Source organism: Bemisia tabaci, chromosome 1, assembly GCF_918797505.1.
Source record: "Bemisia tabaci chromosome 1, PGI_BMITA_v3".
NCBI lineage: Eukaryota > Metazoa > Arthropoda > Insecta > Hemiptera > Aleyrodidae > Bemisia > Bemisia tabaci.
Window position 1 is genome coordinate 63,593,652 of NC_092793.1, and position 23,860 is coordinate 63,617,511.

The 23,860-nt window shown below is 40.6% G+C and overlaps 2 protein-coding genes across 8 annotated transcripts in view; one reads left to right on the plus strand and one right to left on the minus strand.

The window, feature by feature from the left end:
* The window catches only part of LOC109040504 (serine/threonine-protein phosphatase 2B catalytic subunit 2), a 415,824-nt gene that overhangs the window by 199,488 nt on the left and 192,476 nt on the right, over window positions 1-23,860 (plus strand). The window lies entirely within an intron of this gene.
* LOC140226074 (uncharacterized) lies at window positions 2,886-11,850 on the minus strand. Its single transcript, XM_072306531.1, is given in 5 exon segments — window positions 2,886-6,236; window positions 8,178-8,404; window positions 8,407-8,437; window positions 8,804-9,151; window positions 9,294-11,850. Coding segments are annotated over 5 exon segments (1,773 nt in total). The 5' UTR covers window positions 9,801-11,850; the 3' UTR covers window positions 2,886-5,576.

Sequence of the window (23,860 nt, forward strand, 5' to 3'; positions counted from 1 at the left end):
TATTGAATATTACATGAAACAGGGGAGTTCTTATATCTAAGTGGGCTGCCGTCCATACAGCGGCGAGCAGGGAGAGAAAGATGCAGATATGCAGAGAGAGATGCAGATATAGAGACGAACCTGACACATACTGCAAACTGTATATTACCAAATGTTAAACGAATATTAAACCTACAAGTTCAATGGAATCTCAGAAACAACGGATTCATTTTTATATCATGTCTCCCCTATAACACAATCCCTGAGATTGCGACTTTTTTCTTGCACCCTTTATACCTGAGTGTTTTCATTCACGTTGAGTGTTTGACACCATCGAATTTTCTGAGGCAGGGAATCGATAAACGAGATCGAAAAATTGTCTATTTAGTGCCCTGTTTCATGTATTATTTAATATGACCTGGGACGTGCACCATCACGATGGGCAAAGAAACAAGCCGCGCAGGATACCTTAAAACCCCGCTACTTTGAATATTGAAGGCATGTATCTCGCGATAGAATCGTTTCCCCGGAAAGACCAATATACCGTTGAAAAGCCCATACAAAGGGCTTTCATTACGTGTAATTTTCATTTTCCTATGTGCGTGCGCAATACTGATTTTTTGGGGTGCGAATGACGGCGGACCTCAAAAAGTACGCCAAGTCGGACTTTAAAGACCTGTATCTCGCGATAGAATCGTTTCCTCGGAAAACCCGATATACCGTTGAAAAGCTCACTAAAAGAGCTTTCATTACATATGAGTTTCGTTTTTCTGCCAGCGTTCGCAATACTCTATTTTTGAGGTGCGAATGACGCGGGACCTCCAAAAAGTACGCCAAGTCGGACTTTGAAGGCCTGTATCTCGCGATAGAATCGTTTCCCCGGAAAAACCGATATACCGTTGGAAAGCTCACATTAAGGGCTTTAATTACGCGGGTTTTTAATTTTCCTACGTGGTGTCCCAATATTGAATTTTTTAGGTTAACCGTATTTTTGCACCTTGAAAAAATCGAAAAATCGCCGATTTTTGGGTAAATTTGGCAACAATGGATAAAAACTATATACGAAATGATAGCACTTCTTATGTTCTATCAACTCAAACAAACCGCACCTTCATATCTTTAATTGCTCAAAAGTTATGGGGTTTAACATGTTTCAACTTTAAAAAATGGCAACGTCGCACTCGGGGGGGCTGGGGACTAAACCAACCCCGGATTTGGAGGCCGCCCCTCTATCACTGGTATGAATTTCGTTAACTTTTGAAATGGGCGATTTTGGGGGGTCCGTGCATAGAGTCCTTTTCTCAGGTAACTGGTGAATAATTCTCATTCAATTTTTGCCTCTAAATCCGAAAATGATCTTATTAGTGTATTTTCCGAAGGAAAAAGACACTATTGCATTCTCCCTCATGGTAGGACCTAGACCTGGAACCATGAAAAGGGCACCGATCTCGAGTCGTAGATCACGAATATATATGTAATTCATTTTCTGTCGTATATACAGGGTGTTTCAGACCACCCGTACCAGGCCTTTTTCTCGGTTGTTTTAGGTCGCATGAAGTCGGGGACCGCGGGGTTGAATAGGGATTTGACCCCAAGGAATCCGAATTTCGTGGTCCTGAAACCCCCCCCCCCCCACCCCCTCTTGGGGGGTAAAGGGGTGTCACGATGCTAAAGGTCACGGTTCCCGACCGAATTGCGGATTAATCGCATCAGAATTGAAAAGCACGGAAAATTTCACGTGAAATTGACCCCTAAAAATCCATAAGCGGCCCATCCAAGGCCCAAAAAGTACCCCCTCCATAATTTCTCTTTGGTCTCAAAATTGACGTAGATTCTCCAGAAAAAGATGGTTACCCAGGTAAACGACCCCGAGGAATCCAAATTTCATTGTCCCGAAGCTTCTCTAGCTCCCTTGGGGGGTAAACGGGGGGCCCAATTTTAAAAATCGGGGCTTCTTTCCGAATCGTAAATTGATTGCATCCAAATTGAGGAGCAGGACACTTTTACATCTTAAGTGACCCCCAAGAGTTTTAATTGACCCCCCTGAACGGCAGAAAGTAACCCATGAGGAGGGGGCTCCGCCCCCGCCAAAAATTTCTCAAGATTCCTCTTTGGTCGCCAAATTGACGTCGATTCTCCAGAAAAAGACGGTTTTCCAGGTAATCGACCCTGAGGACTCTGAATTTCATGGTCCTTAAGCTCCGCTACCCGCCCTTTTGGGCAGAAACCGCCTTTTTTTGGAGAATCGACGTCAATTCTGCGACCAAAGAGGAATGTTGAGAAATTTTTGGCGGGAGCGGAGCCTCCCTCCTCATGGGTTACTTTCTGCCGTTCAGAGGGGTCAATTAAAACTCTTGGGGGTCACTTAAGATGTAAAAGTGTTCTGCTCCTCAATTTGGTTCAATCAATTTGCGATTCGGAAAGGAGCCCCGATTTTTAAAATTGGGCCCCCCGTTTATCCCCAAGGGGGGCTAGAGGAGCTTCGGGACCATGAAATTTGGATTTCTCGGGGTCGATTTCCTGGGAAACCATCTTTTTCTGGAGAATCTACGTCAATTTTGAGACCAAAGAGAAATTATGGAGGGGGGTACTGTCCCCCTCTTTAGGGGGTCATTTTTGGGCCTTGGATGGACCGATTATGGATTTTTAGGGGTCAATTTCACGTGAAATTTTCCGTGCTTTTCAATTCATATGCGATTAATCAGCAATTCGGTCGGGAACCGTGACTTTTAGCATCGTGACCCCCCCTTTACCCCCCAAGGGGGGGTGGGGGGGTTTCGGGACCACGAAATTCGGATTCCTTAGGGTCAATTCCCTATTCAACCCCGCGGTCCCCGACTTCGTACGACCTAAAACAACCGAGAAAAAGGCCTGGTACGGGTGGTCTGAAACACCCTGTACATCTATACTATAAGCTCCAAGACCTCCTAAATTTGCGAAACTGGTGACGCTTAGTTCCAGCGTTCTACCGGGCCGATTTTCATGATTTTTGCGGCTATCGACGGGCAATTGTCTCTAGATAAGCCAACTCTTTTTAGATTTTCAAAATATGACCCAGGTTTTCTTATATTACGTGGTAAAGTTGCGAATTCTCCCATTTAAACAATGTAAATTTATACTTTTTGTCATAGTTCGTTTGAGCGTTCTACCGGGCCGATTTCCATGATTTTTGCGTAAATCGACAGGTAATAGGCCCTAGATGAGCCCGCTCTAATCAAATTTTGGAAAAAGGACCAGGTTTTTTTAAAATCACGTTATAAAAGTGAGTGAGTTTACAGAATGCTCCGGTACTGCTACCGCTATGCGCGGGAGGATGCGCAGTGGTCGAGGAGGTTGCGCAATAGCTGTGAAGCCTGCGCATCAGCTCTACCCTTATCTACACAAGATTCGCACCTGATATCTCCCGCTGAGCGGTGGCCGAGTCGTCTAAGACGAAGAATGCATCCACATTAAGCTCGGTGTGGGTTCGAATCCCGAATCATGAGAACATTTGCCTGACTATCATTGTTTATTGTTTTACTGCAATATTTCATCAAGCAGTCATTCCAAAACGCGTCCTTTTAATTTTAAAGTAATTTTAAGTAAAGTTTAAAATTGAAGTATACCTCATATCGTAATTTTTTAGGGGAAAAATAAAACTAACACTGATAGGGGGTAAAAAATGGGGCGGCGAAGCGGCCCATTGATGGTGCGGAGCGCCTTCAGGGGGTTGGGCCGCGTAGCGGCCAGGGGGCGTAGCCCCCTAGTATATATGTATGGTTGGTTGGTAGATACGTATATTTGGAGCTTTTAACAATTAAGCCATTAACACCCTAGAGCAGAGATGAAAATAGTGTAGTACAAAATTTAAAAAACAAGGTAGGGGTAACAAAAAGGTAGTCCAAAATTAATAGTTTGGACAAGGAAAGAGTACTTTTTTGGAGATTAATTCGTTCGAAAATGAGAGGGATTTCTCGAAAATACTTTGAAATGATGGTATGGAGATCAGAAAGTTGAGGGAAAATTTTGGATCTTAATTGTTCATATGTAGGGCAAGGTCTGTATGATTGGTTGGTAGACTCGTTTATTTGGTGCTTTTAACAATTGACCCATTAAGACCTTCGAGGAAAGATCAAAACATAGTACAGAATTTAAAAATTTGAAAGGTAGGGGTCACAGTAGGGTGCGTCAAAAAAATGAAAGTCTGAAATGTTGCGCTCCCCAGGCGGCAATCGATGACGTTTGGTAAAAAAACGTTTTTGCCAAATTTTGGGCTAATTTCAACCATTTTAAATGGTGCCAAAGGTCAATTTTGTGGTGAATTTCTGGTTTTTAGACTTAGACCACGATTTTATACAAAAAACCCGATTTTACGCTGAAATCGTGCGTTTACGGGCAAAATGCCAGATAACTCAAGTTGTAGAGGATGAAATTTCACTCTCGAGAAATGTCCTTTCAAACAAAAAAAATCAAATCTGACTGGCAAAACTCACTTCGGTATTTTATTTTTTGGTCCTCAGAATTTCTGAGGCCTTACAAAGAACCGCTATTAAAGACTCAATCCTTACCAAATTGAATCGAAAATGGGTATAAATGAACTGTAGGTAAGTGCTAAGGATACACATGTCATCAGAACATCCTCAGTTTTAAAAAAAGGTCCCATTTTTTTACGCATTTCTCAAAAAAGTATACGACCCGAAAAGCAGGATAATGAAAAAAATGACCCTGAAAGATACTAAAACTTTACAGGCCGTGCAAGTATTATGTAAGCCACAAGGGGGGGGGGGGGGATCGAGCCCAGATGTAAGCCTTTCACTTAGAAAAAAAAAGAGAATATTCTCCCATAAAAGTCAATTTTGTGGCTATTTTTCAGCTATCTACGTTATCTTTGGAGAAAATGAATTGGAAGGAGGGAGAGTCAAGTTATGCTCATGCAATTCAAAAGGGCGCGGATGGGTTGGCTCACTGATGGCCTTAAGGGGAGGGGGTGGGGTTAAGTCGAACAAAATGGCTTTCTTAATACTTAAATGGACGCTAAAGTATTGACAGACGTAAGAGTAAATTGACTTTAGATCAGAGTACCCACTTTAGATGAAAAATAAAACACATCATCGCTCTCATGGTACGAGAAGATTAAAATAACGTTACAGAAGGTTGCCGAAATTCACTTTTTTTCAGAAAAGTGGACTTCATTTAGACGTATTTCTGCCAAACGGAACTATATGCATTACGACATGAGTCCAGAGACCCGTAAGAATATGTGCACAACCGGGCTCACGTCATAATGCTCATAGTTCCGTTTGATAGAAATAGTCCATTTATTTCTCTTAAACTGATGTTGTTTTATTATTTTCAGTAGTCCTCAATTATGTTTTTATGTGGTTGACAGCAGATATTCGGGACGTTCATTTTTTTGCATAATTTTTAAACATACTAAAGTGGGTATATTTCAACAAAACTTAGGGGAATTTTCCTCCACAGCATATCGAAGAGGAGCGGCACATGAAAGAAAAAGTTATCGTTTACTTCAATGTATAATATATTGCGTTCGAAAAAAAGGATATCCAGTAAGTAATGGTGCAAAACACATTTTTGGACACAATTTTTGAGTTAGGTGCCTACAACAAAAATGTTTTGCTTGCTGAGGGATACTTTTTCAAATTCTCTGTGACAGTAAGGAGTAAAAATTGCTTTTGGTCCTCCTGCGATGTTATGGCTTTGTTGAAAGCCGTCAATAATGCCACTGATCTCTCGGCGGCATCATTGACGACTTTCATACTCTTTACGATTTTACAAGCTGCATTATAATTTTCGAGCTGACTCCATTCGGAAGGATGGGAGTTGAGAAAATCCTCAGGGATATTCAGTAGATTAAAAAAATTGTGCGTGTTTGAAGTTTCGAAATTTTCCAATGAGATGTTTTTCTTCCTTCTCAATAAGTTAATGTCAAGCAATGCTTTCCTTGGAGGACTAGTTGTTGAGCTCTCTTTTTCCATGGCCTTCACCATGCGAAGTTTTGTTTTGAAGGGGACCCGCTCATGAAAACATGCTAAAGCTACCAATTCTTCGGACAGGCACCATAGATGATTGAGTAACTTTTTTAAAGCAACTGTAGAAATAGGAAGGTTTATTTTTTCATAAGCCAAAAGACTCGATAACAAATCACAGTCATTTTTTGGCGCCATTACCCCGACGGCGATTGGAACCAATACTTTACGTATACCGGGTGTCCATAAAGTAACTGAAAAGTGGGTATAACTTTTGAACAAAAAAAGATAGAAGGTCGCGGTTTGTGGCATTCTTCATCATCGAAAAGGGGAAATTTTTTGATGGGGGGCTTTTCCTGGTGGACCCCCCTGGGGGGGCCCCAGGGGGGCCAACTTCAAAAATTCAAATGGCAACCCCCATTTTTTTAGACATGATTAAAAAGAACTTAAAAAGACAAGAAAAATGGCGCAAATAAAATTAAAATCGGTTATTTCGTTCAAAAGTTACAGCCGGTCAAAGTTTTAAATTGACCACTTTTCAAAAAATCGCCGATGAGCTCCAAATTATCGGAAAAACAAAAACAAACCGGGAATGAAAAGTTTGAAAAGTGCTTTTTAGGAAGAGGAAAAACAACTGACGTTGTCACAAGTCTGGATGGCATTGTTTCAAAATAAAATTTCGGAAAATTCAACATGGCGGCAAATTTGAGGAAACGCAAAAAATGAAAATTCCAGAAACTGTTATCTTTCAAATACCCTCTAGTGTAAGGAAATCAAAGGTATCAACTTTTATTCCTTTATTTGGCCAAGTAAGAGCAATAATTTGCTGACTTAAAAGTTGTCAAGCGGGGCGCCTTCAATCGTTGGAGTATGCGACATCACAGGATTAAGTGTGCTGTCGAAAAATGAAGCCGATGTGAAAAAGCGCTCCTCCTTTGGGATGCTTTAGAAATGTTTGAGGTCCTCCTCCTCAAATTTAACGAGAAAAAAGAAAAAAAGTAAAATTTAGCAATTTTTACCCACAAACTTGGCGAGCCAAAAAAAAAACATGATTTATCTTGGTGGGGTAGGGGCGGTGGACATTTTTGACATTTCTATCTCTGAAAATTAAAAATCCAAGAATAATTTTAATTCTCTAACTCCTGGCACTACAATTTGGCAAGGAGGATATCTGCTACGCTTCACCGTGTCACCGATCAGATAGTGCATCAGATGTTACCGAAAAGATTGGTGTCTCAAATCGTAAGGTTGAGACTGTCAATAAGGTAATCTCAATTCAGATAATAATCAAGAGTAGAACGGCGTCTTCGGAATTGGAAGCGTTGCAGATATCCTCCTTGCCGAACTGGAGTGCCAGGAGTTAGAGAATTAAAATTATTCTTGGATTTTTAATTTTCAGAGATAGAAATGTCAAAAATGTCCACCGCCCCTACCCCACCAAGATAAATCATGTTTTTTTTTGGCTCGCCAAGTTTGTGGGTAAAAATTGCTAAATTTTACTTTTTTTCTTTTTTCTCGTTAAATTTGAGGAGGAGGACCTCAAACATTTCTAAAGCATCCCAAAGGAGGAGCGCTTTTTCACATCGGCTTCATTTTTCGACAGCACACTTAATCCTGTGATGTCGCATACTCCAACGATTGAAGGCGCCCCGCTTGACAACTTTTAAGTCAGCAAATTATTGCTCTTACTTGGCCAAATAAAGGAATAAAAGTTGATACCTTTGATTTCCTTACACTAGAGGGTATTTGAAAGATAACAGTTTCTGGAATTTTCATTTTTTGCGTTTCCTCAAATTTGCCGCCATGTTGAATTTTCCGAAATTTTATTTTGAAACAATGCCATCCAGACTTGTGACAACGTCAGTTGTTTTTCCTCTTCCTAAAAAGCACTTTTCAAACTTTTCATTCCCGGTTTGTTTTTGTTTTTCCGATAATTTGGAGCTCATCGGCGATTTTTTGAAAAGTGGTCAATTTAAAACTTTGACCGGCTGTAACTTTTGAACGAAATAACCGATTTTAATTTTATTTGCGCCATTTTTCTTGTCTTTTTAAGTTCTTTTTAATCATGTCTAAAAAAATGGGGGTTGCCATTTGAATTTTTGAAGTTGGCCCCCCTGGGGCCCCCCAGGGGGGTCCACCAGGAAAAGCCCCCCATCAAAAAATTTCCCCTTTTCGATGATGAAGAATGCCACAAACCGCGACCTTCTATCTTTTTTTGTTCAAAAGTTATACCCACTTTTCAGTTACTTTATGGACACCCGGTATACAAACAATAAAAGTGCAAATGTCTTTAATATGACCTAACAGTTCTTTGGACATAGTGAATCGTTTCTGAAACATATACATTTTTAAAATATATAGAGCCTTCGCCATCCAGCGGGCATTTGATACTGCTCCAGGTCTTCTGAACCGTACCCCTCTCTCTGGTGTTGCTCCGCAAAATATGATCACAAGTTCAGAAGCTCTCTATAATCTTCTCTATGTTTATGTTTCTAGAAACAAACAATACAAAACAGCATCGATGAATTTGTTATTAAGAATACAGGCCCTCAGCATTACACGTGCGCACAGATGCCTGCACGTAAATACTTAAAAAAAAGAGAGAAAATTATGATTGTTAAACTATGGTTGAACCGATGAAACATGACGCACGACTCGTGATTTCCTACTTCCTACAATTAAAATTAAAGAGGAAGATGTTTTCTAAGTAAAAAAAATGACGTCATCAAAAGCAACGGGTAAATATTGAACTTGATTGATCGATATACAAGGTCACTTACGTCAATAACGATCTTCAAACTTTAAAAATTAAAAAACTTGGCCAAAAGAAGAAAAAATGTTAACGTATTTTAGTGAAAACTCACCGAAAGTTGCTCGAAACAGAAGTTTAAAAGTTCTGTCTTGATAGGCTGCACATTTTCAAGAATGTCAGGGTCGTCTATGGCCGTCGTATAGGTACTTGGATTGATATCCTCCCACTCGTCGCGGAAGTTGGTAAAAATAGGATTTTCAGGTTGGTTCCTCTTGCCTATGCGAGAAGTGACTGCAGCATCGAGAAGGAGTTCAGAAACATGATGTCGACAAGCACAATATAAGAGACGTTTACCTAAGATTCGCTCCGTACAGACACAAGAACCACTTTTAACTCCAGTGTTTGAGGACGTGGTATCAAAGCATATAGATTTGACTTGCTCCTCTATATTCCACTCAAGACAGAATGTCAAGACTCGAGGTAGTTCCAATGAATCCTCTTCAAACACCAAAAATAAAATATAAAACACCGATATCTTTGTGGTTAGTCGAAAAAGCTCAAACTTTCATAATTATTAATAGTTAAAGAGATATAACGTTGACGTTGACAGTTTGGCAAATTGCCTCAGCTATAAAGATACCTTTGCCAGAAGGCAATGCAGGTACACTTAAAAGTTGATCAATGTTGTGACCTGTGACTAAAATTGGTAATCGGTCAACCTTTTTCTTATCACCCATCAATGGAGGTAAAAGTTTGCCATCTACATGTATTGTGAGTGGCACGTCAGGATTAAAGTTCTTTTGAATTCGTTGAGCAGACTTTTTTCTTAGCTCAGCTCTTCTTCGTCTCACAGATGCCTCGCTAACAGTTAGAGTCTTCACATCAACACCCATTGATTTAGCGGTTTTTGCGATGAGAAAAGTGGCGTTTCGATTGGAGGTTCTCGTGCGATCTAAAGTTGAACTCAATTCCTCGTCTAATATTTGCAACCGCTTTCTCTTAGGCGACTGTAACTTAGACTCAAAAACACTTCCTTGAGATGACGGTTTAGAATCTTTTGAAGACGATCCTGACAATATAGTGTTTTCAGAGTCTCTTAGCATATGCTTCGGCTTTCTGCTTTTGTCTTTCTTCCCGATGAGTACGCTTCTCTTTTTTCATCTGCTTCCGGCTTCCGTGCAGCTTCAAGTTCATTTGACGCAAGATATCTTCTATCAGCATATCCTTCACCTGGTAATTCTTCCTGTAACACTTGTTTATCCACCTTTTTTTCCTTTTTTTGCGAGTTTTGATTTTCCCTTCTAGCTTTTTCTTTTTCAGACAGCAAATGTGGCCTGTCCCCTACGCTCATACACGCTAAAGCATCAGAACTGTCAATTTCAAATAAATGGTGTAAACTGTTCGTAAAAGCTGCTTCATACTTCGACGCATTTTTCATATTTACGATTCGTTGAATATTCCTGTATTCTCGGTACAGCTGTATCACTTTTTTTTTGCTTTTGTCCTTTCTTAATGTGGGACTTCGAGCCTTAACCCAAAAAGGTATCACTCTGTCAATGACATTTTCCACACTTTGTGACAGATAATGTTTTTTAACATTAAGTTCTATGCAAGTTGCCTTTCCTACCGATTTTCGAATGTGTTTAGTTCGACAAACCCGCGAATCGATCACAAATAAGCCGTGAATTGATCGACAAAAGCCGTGAATCGATCGACAATCCCGTGAATCGATCGACAAACCTGTGAGTCGATCGACGAACCTGTGAGTTGATCGACAAACCCGTGAATCGATCGACCAAGCTGTGAGTCGATCGAATTACGTCGATCGGTTCACGTTTTGGTTTTCGATCGATTCATGTCGATTGAATTGATACCGGTTTTTTTTTTTAAATTGATTGTCACTAATTTCTCGTCAATCGATTCACGTTTTTTTCTCGATTCATGTCGATCGAATCGACACCGGTTTTTAAATAATTTGTCGATAGAATCGGTGTCGATCGATTCACGGTTTTATTTTTCGGTCGATTCTTGTCGATCGAATCAACACCCTCTTAAAAAAAAAAAGCGCGTCCAGCCATTTTCGCAGCTCAACAGAAACAGCCGGGCATGTACATGTTCCACGCGAGAGCATTTACTCGATTGCTCGCGTTCGGGAGTAAAGAGTACTGGCACGTTACTCCGAAACGTCTCTGGTCTCGATAATGTTACTCAAATAGAATAATTAAATTTAAGAAGGGATCATGAAAAATTCGACCTTATGCATCTCAGTTTTTTTTCGCTCCCCCCCCCCCCCTTTTCGAATTTCTTTAAACGTTGTCTATTGACTGCTCATACTTGAGCGCTTCTTTTCCCAAACTTTCAGACACCGAAAAATTTTTTTTTTTTTTGGGGGGGGGGGGGGGAGTCAAAACCTGTGAACCTCAATGTTTCTCGAACAAAGAAATATATCGAGGTCCGGTTTAGACGGAAAATTGTCTAAGGTTGCATACTTTAAGATTCTAAGGGTCTAAATCCCAAAACCACATTTCTAAGTTAATAGCACGTGTACTTTTTTCAGTTTTTGAGCCAAGAAAACTTCTTTTAAACAAAGGATTCACAAAGTACGCAATTTTTAAATTAAATTTTGATTGCTCCGAAGCTGTAAATTTAAAAAAGTGAATTTATTGGAAGCATCTGTAATTTCGGAACTCAGCGACCCTCAAGAATCCCTAGATGTGTATTTTGCATGGTTTGAACATTTAATCTGAGTTATCAACACCCAGATCCGGCTTTGGAACCATAGTTTGGCACGCGAAAATCGGGCGGCGCGCGTAAAGCGGAATCTTCAATCGTCCATAACTCTCGAACCTTTAGGTTTCTCAACTTAATGGACCACTTGTTGGATGCGGAAAAGGACGAACAATCGAGAAAATTGGTTATGGTTCAAAGAAAAAATTGTGTACTTTGTGTATCCTTTGTTTAAAAAAAGTTTTCTGTACTCAAAAACTGAAAAAAGTACATGTGTTTTTAACTTAGAAATGTGGTTTCGGGATTTAGACCCTTAGAATCTTAACGTATGCAATTTTAGACGGTTTTACGTTGAAACTGGACCTCGATATCTTTCTTCGTTCGAGAGACCTTGAGGTTCACAGGTTTTTTAGTCACCCCCACCCCCCCCCCCCCCAATTTTTTGGGTGTCTGAAAATTTGGGAAAAGAAGCGCTCAAATATGAGTAGTCAATAGAAAATGTTTGAAGAACTTTGGGGGGGGGGAGCCGTTTTTGCATCAAGCTTTCTCTGTGGATGGCCAGCCTATCGACAGACTGGTATAAAAATTATGGCAGAATAGCAGTAGAACAGGAACGGATTTTGTCCCGCCTCAAAGTTTCTGCCGGCCGTGTGGCACGTAAGTTTGATTAAAATGTAGGTGGACTTTTTTTTCTAGTGATCTACCACACAACTACATAGGTTGTCCCAAAAGTACTGCACGTTTTTTTTTATTATTTATTTTTTTTTTTTTTGACGTACGGTAGCAGATATCAAAATGCGGTTTGTGTAGTCTTAAAGACCGAGCAATTGCCGATAAAACAAGACAAATCCGAGCTCTCAAAGTCAAAAAATGACCAAGTTACAGTGTTTTGAAAATGACTTGTAGAGGTGACCCCTACAGGATTTTTAGCTTCTTTTCTGGAAAAAAACTAAAATTTGATTTATCAAAAATTCTACAGAGAAATCGTCGCGATCGAATGAGGGTGGCAACATGATATTAGCCCGGACCTTGCACCCTGCGATTTTTTGGTATTCCCTACGTTGAAAAAGGGCTTAAGAGGCAGGAAGCTTACCTCCATCAATGAGATAAAAAGAGCTGTTGAAACTTTCTTAAAGAACATCAGGCAAGAAGAATTCGAAAAAACATGTTTGAAGAAGTAGTGGGAAGAACGGTTGCGGCGCTGTGTGGCAAGTGATGGAAGGTATTTTGAGAAGGAAACTAGTGTCCAGTCGTCCAGTGAAGAAGAATAAATGCTAGTAATCTTGGTAAGATTCTGTAAAATAGGTTTAATAAAACCACTTGGATCTTTAATTTTTTGCTTTCTTTTTCCAGAAAAGAAGCTAAAAATCCTGTAGGGGTCACCTCTACAAGTCATTTTCAAAACACTGTAACTTGGTCATTTTTTGATTTAGAGAGCTCGGGTTTGTCTTGTTTTATCAGTAATTGCTCGGTCTTTAAGACTACACAAACCGCATTTTGATATCCACTACCGTTCGTCAAAAAAAAAAAAAAAAAAAAAAAAAAAAAAAAAAACGTGCAGTACTTTTGGGACAACCTATGTAGATAGAAAATCATACCAGCCACGGGCAATTCCATAATTTATTTATTTTTTTTTTGAGGGGGGGAGGGGGGAGAAATGTAGTACAAAATCAACGATATTCGAGAATTAGCCGAACGTACGTTACACGGCGACGACCTTGATGTTCTAATTCATGTATCATAGCTGCATAGGTCGGGCTCTGAAACTATTGTGCGCCGCGTGGTGCGGTGCGGTATGACCCGGGAAGTGCCCCAGTTTCACCTGGTGGTTGGATGTGCGGCGCAGCGCTTTACCGGTTGCAGAGGAGGCAGGACTGCCGGCAGATCTTGGATACCCCCTCCAAGGTTAGCCCGTATCGATTTGTCTTCCCCTCTACAAGGCGGGTTGCGGGCTCGAGCAGTGCGGGCGCAGAGCAAAGTCGTGAGTTCATCCGCAGCATCCCTGTCGCATGATGCCCTCCATGTGACTCAGTCTGGCCAAACCAGACCCAACATTTCTATGCAGTCCTTGCGTTCACAGTCGTATCTCGTTATCTCGTTATAACGTTTCTTGATGCAACGTTTTTCCCTGTAGCATTTTCCGGTTCATCTTTTTCAGTTTCGGCCAGGCGTTTAGGGTACAGCATTTGACGGCAACGTTATTTCGGAAAGAAAACTCTACTTTTGATCCCTCTTCGAAAGTGTTATAATGAGAATCGACTGTATAAATATGTATGCATATATAAAATGGAATTTTTTCAGTTGAACCGTTTATAAGGCAAAATTATGGATGATACACCGTAAAAGCACGGAAGTTGCAATGCTGGTAAACTCAAATACGTATGGGTTTCCCGTTGAAAGGTACGGGTAAATATATGGGGTTTTCGTGATGAATTTTGAAAGATTGCCTTGGGGGTGTTCAATTTCCGAACAAACTCCGTTTTAACACGTCCCCGCGGTCTAATTCCTCGTGTTTTGGTTCATTCTTTTTCATTCCTACATCCCACTTTTCGAACGGGTGGATTTTTTGTTAAAAGGTACGATATAAGGTTTTCGTAATGACTTTGAGAAAATAACGTCCCAGTCAACAAATAAAATCCCAGTCAATTAAATCACGTTCCCCCAGTTCAATCTTTTGTGTTCTGGGTCACTTTAGATTGTTTCTCTAATCATTTTCATATCTCAATTTTAGAATTTTATAAAAATAAAATTTTCGCTTTTTGTAGCTGTAGAAACGTCGCTTTTCTCGAAGCTTGATTTGCCGTTTTTTTTGTCACTGTATCAATTGCTAATACTCTGGTTTCAATCACGACGTATTCATTGTTGAATATTAAATATTATCGGAAGCATACTAAGAAAATTTTCTTTGTCAAATGTTAAACAAGTCATCTTGGTGTGTTCGGGAAAAAATTCTGCCCGAGAGAAATTTCGAACGAGTGACGGACGCGACGGCGCGGCGCACGGTGGATCGAGTCAATGGGAGGGGGTCGGTCATCGCGTATCACGCGTCTCATTTGCTCTGATTACAAAGATTTCCCGCCCTTAGATCAGAACCAATTATCCTTGCTTAGTGTATTTTTCGTCGTAGATTCCGTATTACTCCATATAAAGCTGCCTCACCGGCTCACTCTGCCCCCCTAGAGAAAAATTGGCCGAAGCGATTTCCTTTAAACTTGGTACATACTCAGCAATTGTCGTGAGGAGTTGATCAAAATTATTCCGATTCCAATCCGCTGCCTAGGACGCCCGCAAGAGCGAAAAGTTATTTCTCCCTACAGTATTGCCTTGGAGATACGCGGTTGTTTACGCACACCGCGCCGAGCAGGTTCAATCCTGTTGCCTGACGTCACAGCCTTATAGACGAAACGTAAGGTTTTAGGAGGTATTTTTCGACGGATTGTTGCGAAAATGAGTACGTGGCGGTATTTTTCCACGGGAAACTCGAATTCTTGGTCGGATTTTCAAAATTTCAAAATCCAAGATGGCGGCCGTGGCCTAAAATGCTCAGTCGGCTCCAGGGATTTAGAGCTGAGGTTTGAGGGAGCATCATAAACGGAGCCGCATCGGCGCGCGAGGCGGAGGCCCGGCGCGGACTTTCATGCCGCTTCGATCAGTGCGCCGGGGGAGCGCATATGCCGTTGAGGCGGCTTCACCTGGTGAAGCCGACTCCCGGCTCCTTTTCTGATGCTGCATCAGTTTTGATGCTGAGTCCAGCATCAAAATTAGCGGCTTCAATTAGCAGACGCGTCGGACGCCAGCGCCCCGGCGCACACTGTGGTATTGGACCTGAAAAGCTGGCCAAAACTATTTAGCACCAGATATCGCCGAGTTTTAAAAATATTTTACAATCAGTACTTCTTATTAAGTGATTATATGCACAATTTAACCACCTAACACATCATATGACAATTTGCGGAGAGTTTAAAGAGGGTGCAAGAAGCCCTCCAAAAAGCCTTTAAAAGGACGCAAAGTATCTAACTAAAGCGGTGCATTTAGACGAGTTTCTCCTTCACCTATGGTCTACTTTTCGAAATAAGGACTTTCTATAACCTCATTAATGGTTTTTTTTTAAAACAGCGTAAGTCACTTCAAAATTTTTGACGGAACAGCCGATCTCTCACATTGAGGAGTAATTGTACATTTCTCAAAAAAATTAATATGAATCATTCTAGATATTAGATTTTTGACAGTTTTGAATCAAAATTAGTGCTAGTATGAAAGTGCCGGGACCTCCATATGATGATTTGAGGATAAATTATAAGATGAAAATGAGTTCTATCATAATAAGAACCATTGTAAGGACAGAAAGCACCTGTGAAAATGATTCATTTTGATGGGTTCCTTCTTAACCCATGGTCCACATCTCAAAGTGAGGCACTTCACTACGAAATTCGTAAGAAAACCACATATCTCACTTTTACGAGGCTTCAAATGTGCCTCACAGCGTAATTTCATGGTGTCAGAGGGCCACTTTTAAAGCCCCACCCCCGGGGCCGCATGGACTCAAATTTGTCTTTCAAAGTAAATCATGGCATAAATATGTCTATACTCAAGAATAATGCACGGAGAGATTGTTAGATAACGGATTAAACATTTTTGCAAGACTTTAAAGTGACCCTCCCATCCGCTTTTAAATTATTTTTCTTTATCCCTCTTTCGAGGGCGTAGGGGCCAAAGAAACAGGTTGCGTGACCGAATATCACCCAATTGGTACTAAATGGGTCAGAGCTGTTGGAAAAATACAATTTCCGTCGTTAGTATCGACATAATTTTTCCCATTCATGTTTGTGAAAATCGCTCAAAAGTCCATCTTTAAAGTCAAAAATTTCAATTTCCTCAGTTTTCCTCAGTCTGTCATCCCTGAATCCTGAAAATACCCACTTCGGACTATAACATCCCGCCTCAAACTGCTTGAGAACAGTTGAGAGAAAAAAGATATCGGCCTCTGAATTTCGAAAAAAACGTTTACTTTTACATCACTTTTCAACCTCCTCTGAAAATCACTAAAAAAAGAAATTTCGAAAATACTGTGGTTAGTTGTGTAGAATATACCCCTAAGAATGTGTTGCATATCGCCGAACTTCCCTCTTTTGATTGCACAGTTGAAGTAAACTGATCGACGAGTTGCGCGCCGAAACATATCAAAATAATCGCTGAGAAGTAGGTAACTTCGTGGTCTCTTCGCGGGAAATTGAGCCACTCAAAAAATGGTACATACATGTCTACCAGGGTAAAAAAACAGTGTAGATTTCGAATATCACATTGGTTTTCCGCTAAAAAAAAATTTAAAATTGAGGTTTTGGCCAGGTTTTTCGGTCAAATACCACAGTGTGCGGCGTGGGCCACCGCGCCAATGGGAAACGTAAACAAAGGGGTGTTCCGCGAATTCATCGCCGAGTCCGAGGGTCGCGGTCTTCTGGGACAGCCCCGTCGGTAATTAAGCTGGGTGGCGGGTCCGAAAATTGAGGCCGTATCGGGCCGCAAGCCGACGGTCCGGCCTCAGAGGCTGAGGCCCATGTTGGTCCCTGAGCCAGCATCAAACCTCAGCATCAGCGCTTGAGGCTGGCTCGGTCGGCTCTCCAGCATCGGGCTTCAATGCCCGAAGCCGGCGGCCGGCAGGTTGAGCTTATCAGGCTCGGAGCCGTATGCCCGAACGGCCGCTACCTGGGCATACGGCATTGATGCTGAAGCTACGAGTCGATGCTGTACAGCATAACCTCATGAGGCGCCTCAAATGCCTGGTCGGCTCCTGTTCGATCGATTTTCGTGAAACTCTGTATCCTGGGGTATTGTTCACCTAATTATAACATATTATAGCCCAATAAAGAATTTTAATACGATTTTGACTCACTTTCATGACTACTGAAAATGGGATCCTTGATAGCTTATTTTTTACGTTACTTTCGGTGAATGGGGCCGTAAGCGTCTTACATAAATAATTTTGCAAAACTTGACTCAAGGACATTACTTGAGGAGTAAGGGAGGGTGGCTTCACAGTTCCCTCGCCACGAGGGTTGCCATAATTTTTTCAATTTCTTCCAACATCGTTTTTTATTCATGTTAAGTGGTTTCTCGCAATTGCACACCGACACATATACGGACCATTCAGATAATGTTAATTTTTCTTTTCTTTTCCTCCAGCCAGTCAATGACGTTTTCATTTTTATGAACCCCCTACTCTTTCAGTAATTCACCAAACATGCATATTTTCAAAAAATAGATCAATATATTAAAGAAATAAAATCCCCGTGTCCTTTTTGGCTGTTTCCTCCAAATCGACGGAAATGCCTTGTTCCGCTCCTCTACAACAACCCCGTTCTTTATAGGATGACATTGTACTAATACGCCTGACGGTCAACGCACAGAGGGTTGCATAACTATAAGGCGATCGAACTGAACGCGCAGCACAAGATGCGAAAAATTACGGACCCTCCGCGAGATTTACGTACTTTTAAGGTACTTCGACGGTGTAAGTCGGCAATCACATAACTCGTTTGCGGTGTCTAAAAATCTCCGCCTCTATTTTATTTTTTTAAAGGAGAACAAATTGATATCATTCCTTGAAGTTTTTGCAGAATTTTCTTCGCACAGAGATAAAAAATCACGACAGTTTTAAAGAATTGCCGTTGAGTAGTTTTCCGTTTCAAAAATAAAGTATGATAGGAAGTCTGCGACGTCGCAAACCGAGTTATGTGATTGCTGACTTACACCGTCGACTTACGGACCGACCTTAAAAAATGTGTACTTTTTCCGGACTTACTGGACTTTACGGACTGGTAGACACCCTGCATCATTTTACGTGGATGATTATTTAGAGGGCGGAGACTCAGTAATGCAAGTTAAAAAACTAAAAAAAGACGTAGAAAAATTTTTGGAGACGGGAAAATTTCAACGACGGAAGTTACTTAACTTCATCAAGGGTTTTAACAGGATGTCTCATACCATCCGTACAGGGCCTTTGTCTCGGTTATTTTAGGTCGCACGAAATCAGGTTACAGTCAGGGTAGCTCCAGTCAAAGTCAATTTTTCTCGGCCGATATGCACCAAAATAAAAACCAACCTGTCGTTGGAAAGCTGAAATTGTCAACTTTAGAATGGTACCTTGTTTTTTTTTTTTTTTTTTGTAGCGTTAAAAATCATGAGTGAAAAATAGGAATCTCCGTCGAAGACGAAACCTTGTATTTTGGCGACTCTTTTTTGTGGGGAGTCATCTCTTAATTTTTCCCCAGTCATTTTTGGGGGGATTTTGGTCATTCTGAACATTACCTTAGAGTCCTATGTCCCATAAGACACATTTTGAATCACACCTGACTCAGTGAAAATGCATAGTTGCCAAATTTGGCAACCAAGCATTTTAGCGCACCATGCATTAGCGCAACTCCTCCCCCCCCCCCCCAAGCGTAAAAACGGCAAATTGCCACTATTATGGAACGCCTTAGCCGATTTCGCTGAAATTCAATAGGAAACCAATCTTAGTAGATCTCTAACTACCATAAAAATTTCAGCTCAAAATATTCATTTTCACCCAAGTTATCGCGTGGACAAAATTAAACCTCCACCCTTTTTGACCCCTCGCTGTGCGAAAAGTAATTATCGTATTCCAATTTTTTCTTCACAGTATAAAAGTACTCTTAGGGGACTATAAACCCCTGAAAGAGCTTGATGCAAAAACGGCTTTTTTCGCCCCCCCCCCCCTCTGGAATTTCTTCAAACTTTGTCTATTGATTACTCATACTTGAGCGCTTCTTTTCCGAAATTTTCAGACCCCCAAACAATTTTGGGGGGAAGCTAGGGCGGTGGGGGGGGAGGTGGAAGTCAAAACCTGTGAACCTACGTACGTACGTATGTATGTATGTATGTATGTATGTATGTATGTATGTATGTACATATGTACGTATGTATGTATGAATGTATGTACGTATGTATGTTTATATGTATGTATGTACGTATGTGTGTATGTATGTATGTATGTATGTATGGAATGCAAAATGGTGTGGACCCAGCACCATTTCTCCACCTTGTTATATACAGTTTTGGGCCGCTTCTTAGTGTTTAATTTTTTCATATGTATGTATGTATGTATGTATGTACGTACGTATTTCAGCCAGCGTGAATATTTTTGAGTTTTTAGAAATTTGAGCGGCAGTTAATTTTTCAGTTTCTTGAAACGGAAGAGCTTGATGCAAAAACGGCTTTTTTCGCCCCCCCCCCCCTTCTGGAATTTCTTCAGACTTTGTCTATTGATTACTCATACATGAGCGCTTCTTTCCCGAAATTTTCAGACCTGTAAAGGACCAATGAGCGGCCGGTCGGCGCTCAGTGGGCCTCTAAAATAGCGCTACGGAGCTGTAATTTTTAAAACGTGAATTTTTTGGAAGTAGCTGTAATTTCTGAACTCTGCGACCCTCATGAGTCCCCAATAATGCATTTCGCTCAGTTTGAGTTCCGAACTACCGAATGTTCATACGGCGTTCTTTCTTGGCCATGGCAGTATTGCATCGCTTCATTTGACTATGAACGGATTAAGATGGTGGCCGAAGCATCCTTAAAAACACGACATCTCGATGAAAAGACGGTGCCGAGCATTTTGTTCAGCATGCCGCTTTCACCACACTTCCTAGGAAAAATGAATGGAAATATCCTATAGACTAAGTGCCGACCAGCGGTCAAGTTCCGAATCTGAGGGTAGGAACCAGGATGGCTCCAGGAGTCGGAGGATGTATTGTATGAGGCGTGTACTGAAAATGACCGCGGTGGAAGGGTTCATTCTCTCTTTATGCTGCAATGAGTGTGTGAGAAAATGCCGAAAAGATGGCCGAAACTTCCTACTTACCGAGATATTGTCAATATGTACGTATCTTGTGCTCTTAAGCGATAAACTAAGCATTCATCTTTTGTTTTCGACGGTTATCCTGCTTATGCCACAATGTAGGTACGAAAACGCAGGCTGAATTTCTCTCAAATTCACAAAATAAAAAAAAACTCATTGCAGCTGTCAGTGAGGAGTTGAGAAAAGTTGGTGTCGAAGTGTTTATTGCAGAGGCCGATGCAGATCGGGATATTGCCTCGTCTGCCATTTTGAAAGCTGAGAGAGGAGAAACAGACGGGCACTGATCCTATGGTTGAATACCAGATGACCTGTAACTGTAAGTCTGGTTGCGGCACAAACTGTAAATGTTTTAAAAAAGGGCTCTGTTGTTCAGCTATGTGTCGTAATTGTAGTGGCGGAACATGTAAAAATATATTACCAGCCGTCGAAGAATTTGAAGAGGACCATCTATAGGTTTTTGCCGGAAATAGTTTTAAGTATCATCTTGAACTTGCCAACGGCTAATTTTATGTGTCCATTTTTGTTATTTTATGTCATTATTGTTTTGTTACTATTAATTTTTACGATGATTGCTTTTATTTGCTGTTCAATTAATTTTAACCTGAAAATTAACGAATGCCATCAATATCAATAATAGAGTACATCGCTTAAAAGGTGAAATTTTTGTAATACCCATGTAGGCATTTTCTTTCGTATTAAATATTTGTTTTTGCTCTAATTTTTCGTAGAGCTGTGTGTTCTTTCATAAGTAAAACTATTAGGTAATTAAAGATATCCATAAATTTCCACCGTAATCTAATTTTACACTCATTTATTCCTCTTATTCAGTCATGTTTACTACTAACTAAGGTAATTAAAGATATCCATAAATTTCCACCGTAATCTAATTTTACACTCATTTATTCCTCTTATTCAGTCATGTTTACTACTAACTAAATTTCAAAATGTTTCACTCTAAAAAAATGAATAAAAAAAGAAAGGAAGCGAAAACGCGTCTAAGTGGAAACAGCTTCATTCAAATATAATGTAATTATTTATAAGCAAACATCCTGAAAAAGGCATGGTTTTGAAAGATAAAATTTATTTGCAGTTCACTAGAATGTTGCCCTCTTAGAATTGAAGAAAAAAAAAATTCTAGGAGTGGGCTTTTTGAGAAACATGCCGCCATGAAGCATTGAGTTGGGGCGGTTCTATGTGAGTGCTGCGTGTTATTACGCTGCGCTGCGCTGCGCTGCGCCGCGCTGAGCCGCGCTCCGCCGGACTTCCACCCCCCTCTCATCCTCACCCTTTGCTCCTACCTTAGCTTCCAATACACCATTTGATAGGAAATTTCGTCCTCTAAAAATTTTCATAGAAGTATAAATTCCATTTTTTAATCGATAACGGAGTTATTCCGATTTATTTTTAAAAAAAAATAATTCAATTTCATAAATTTTGAATTTGTTTTAAAATTTTCTTAACGATCTCTTGATAAATTTTGATGACCAATGGTTTCATTTTAACGTACGTATCAATACGAACAATTAAAAAAAATTGAGGTGTCTAACTATAATAGGAGCCAAGTTACAGCAGTTTAATTGGAAGGGGGGATTTTTCAACTTTGAGGGGGGCTAGCAAAAATTCCTAGGGGGCTAGGAATGGGGACTTTTGTGAAAATACGCCCCACAGTGGGTATAATCTGTGGTAAAAATTTCAGCTTGTTACTAATTTGTTCCGCATAAATCCCTTCGTTTACTGGACTACTCTACGGCTTCGGAGAAATAGGTCGAGGTATCCGGGCTAAGATGCATCTCCCTCTTGAGCGTGGCCATAGAGGAGAGGGCTTTCCTTCAAGGAAACTACGGATAGAGGTGCTCGGGCTGAGGCGCATTTCTCTGTGGGTTCTGATAGCGCAAACGTAGGCACTAGCTTCTTTTGAAACGATTTATTTTATTGAGATGAATATTTACTATCTGACGATTCTCTTGAGTTTCGGTCAGGAAATAGAAAATAAGTGAGAGCTATTTTATGTGTGGAACATTGTTGCCAAATCTCATCCTAATTCTACTGTTTAATAAATCCTTGTAAATTTTGGACGAACGCTTTGGAATTCTTCAAAAGTAGAGCGAAGTAGTGGTGCGCGGTCTGAGCAGCAGCAAACCGAGCTCTGCTCAATTTTCCTTTCCCTTTGATTCTCTAAATTTTTTCTCTCTCTAAATTTCGATTTCACTCCCGTTTATTTTTTCTATGGTGCCCGAATCCAGGCATCCCACTGCAGTTTATCCGGCACCTCGTGTAACGTTGATAGATCTTACCAGAGGTCGTATGTGCCCCTGATGACCTGGACCTGCTTCGCAGAGAAGGGGGATTTGCCTCGTTACACCCCCCCCCCCCCTGGAATTTCTTTAAACTTTATCTATTGATTACATATACATGAGCGCTTTTTTCCCCTAATTTTCAGACCCCCTCAAAATTTTGGGGGGCACTAGGGGGGTCGGAAGTCTAAACCTGTGAACCTCAATATCTCTCGAATGAAGAAAGATATCGAGGTCCGGTTTGGACGAAAAATCATCTAAAATATCTTACTCTAAGATTCTGAAGATCAAAATCCCGAAATCATATGTCAAAGTTAACAAATATACTTTTTCTTAGTTCTTGAGTCGAGGAAATATATTTTAAACACAGAGTACATGAAAAACTCAATTTTTTTATTGAACCAAAATCAGTTTTTTTTTCACTTGTTTGTCTTGTTTCGCGTACAGAAGTGGTCCATTAAGCTCGGGCACCGAAGGTCTCAAGAGTCATCGACGACTGAAGTTTCCGTTTTACGCGTGCCGCTCAATTTTTGAGCGCCAAACTATGGTTCTAGAGCCAAATTTGTGTTAGTAAATCAGATTAAATGTTAAAACCGTGCAAAATAAGATTTTAGGGATTCTTAAGGGGAGTTGAGTTCAGAAATTACAGATACTTCCAAAAAATTCACTTCTTTAAAATTACAGCTCCGCACAGGCCCACTGAGCGGCCGGTCGGCGCTCGGTGGGCCACTAAAATAGCACAACGGAACTGTAATTTTAAAAAAATGAATTTTTTGGAAGTATTTGTAATTTCTAAACTCTGCTACCGTCATGAGTCCCTAAAAATGCATTTTGCACGGTTTGAACATGCATTCTGATTTCATAACAGTCAAATCCGGCTTTTTTGTGCGCGAAAATAGGTCGGCGCGCGTTGATCGGAAACTTCAATCGCTAATAACTCGGGAGCCGTTTGGTTCCCCAGATCAATGGGCCACTCGTTGGATGCGGAAAAAGACGAACAATTTTAAAAACGGGTTCTGGTTCCGATACAAATTGAGATTTCTGCAAGTTCTTTGCTTAAAAGAAATTTTCTAGACTCAAGCGCGAAAATAGGTCGGCGCGCGTTGATCGGAAACTTCAATCGCTAATAACTCGGGAGCCGTTTGGTTCCCCAGATTAATGGACAACTCTATGGATGCGGAAAAAGACGAACAATTTTAAAAACGGGTTCTGGTTCCGATACAAATTGAGATTTTTGCAAGTTCTTTGCTTAAAAGAAATTTTCTAGACTCAA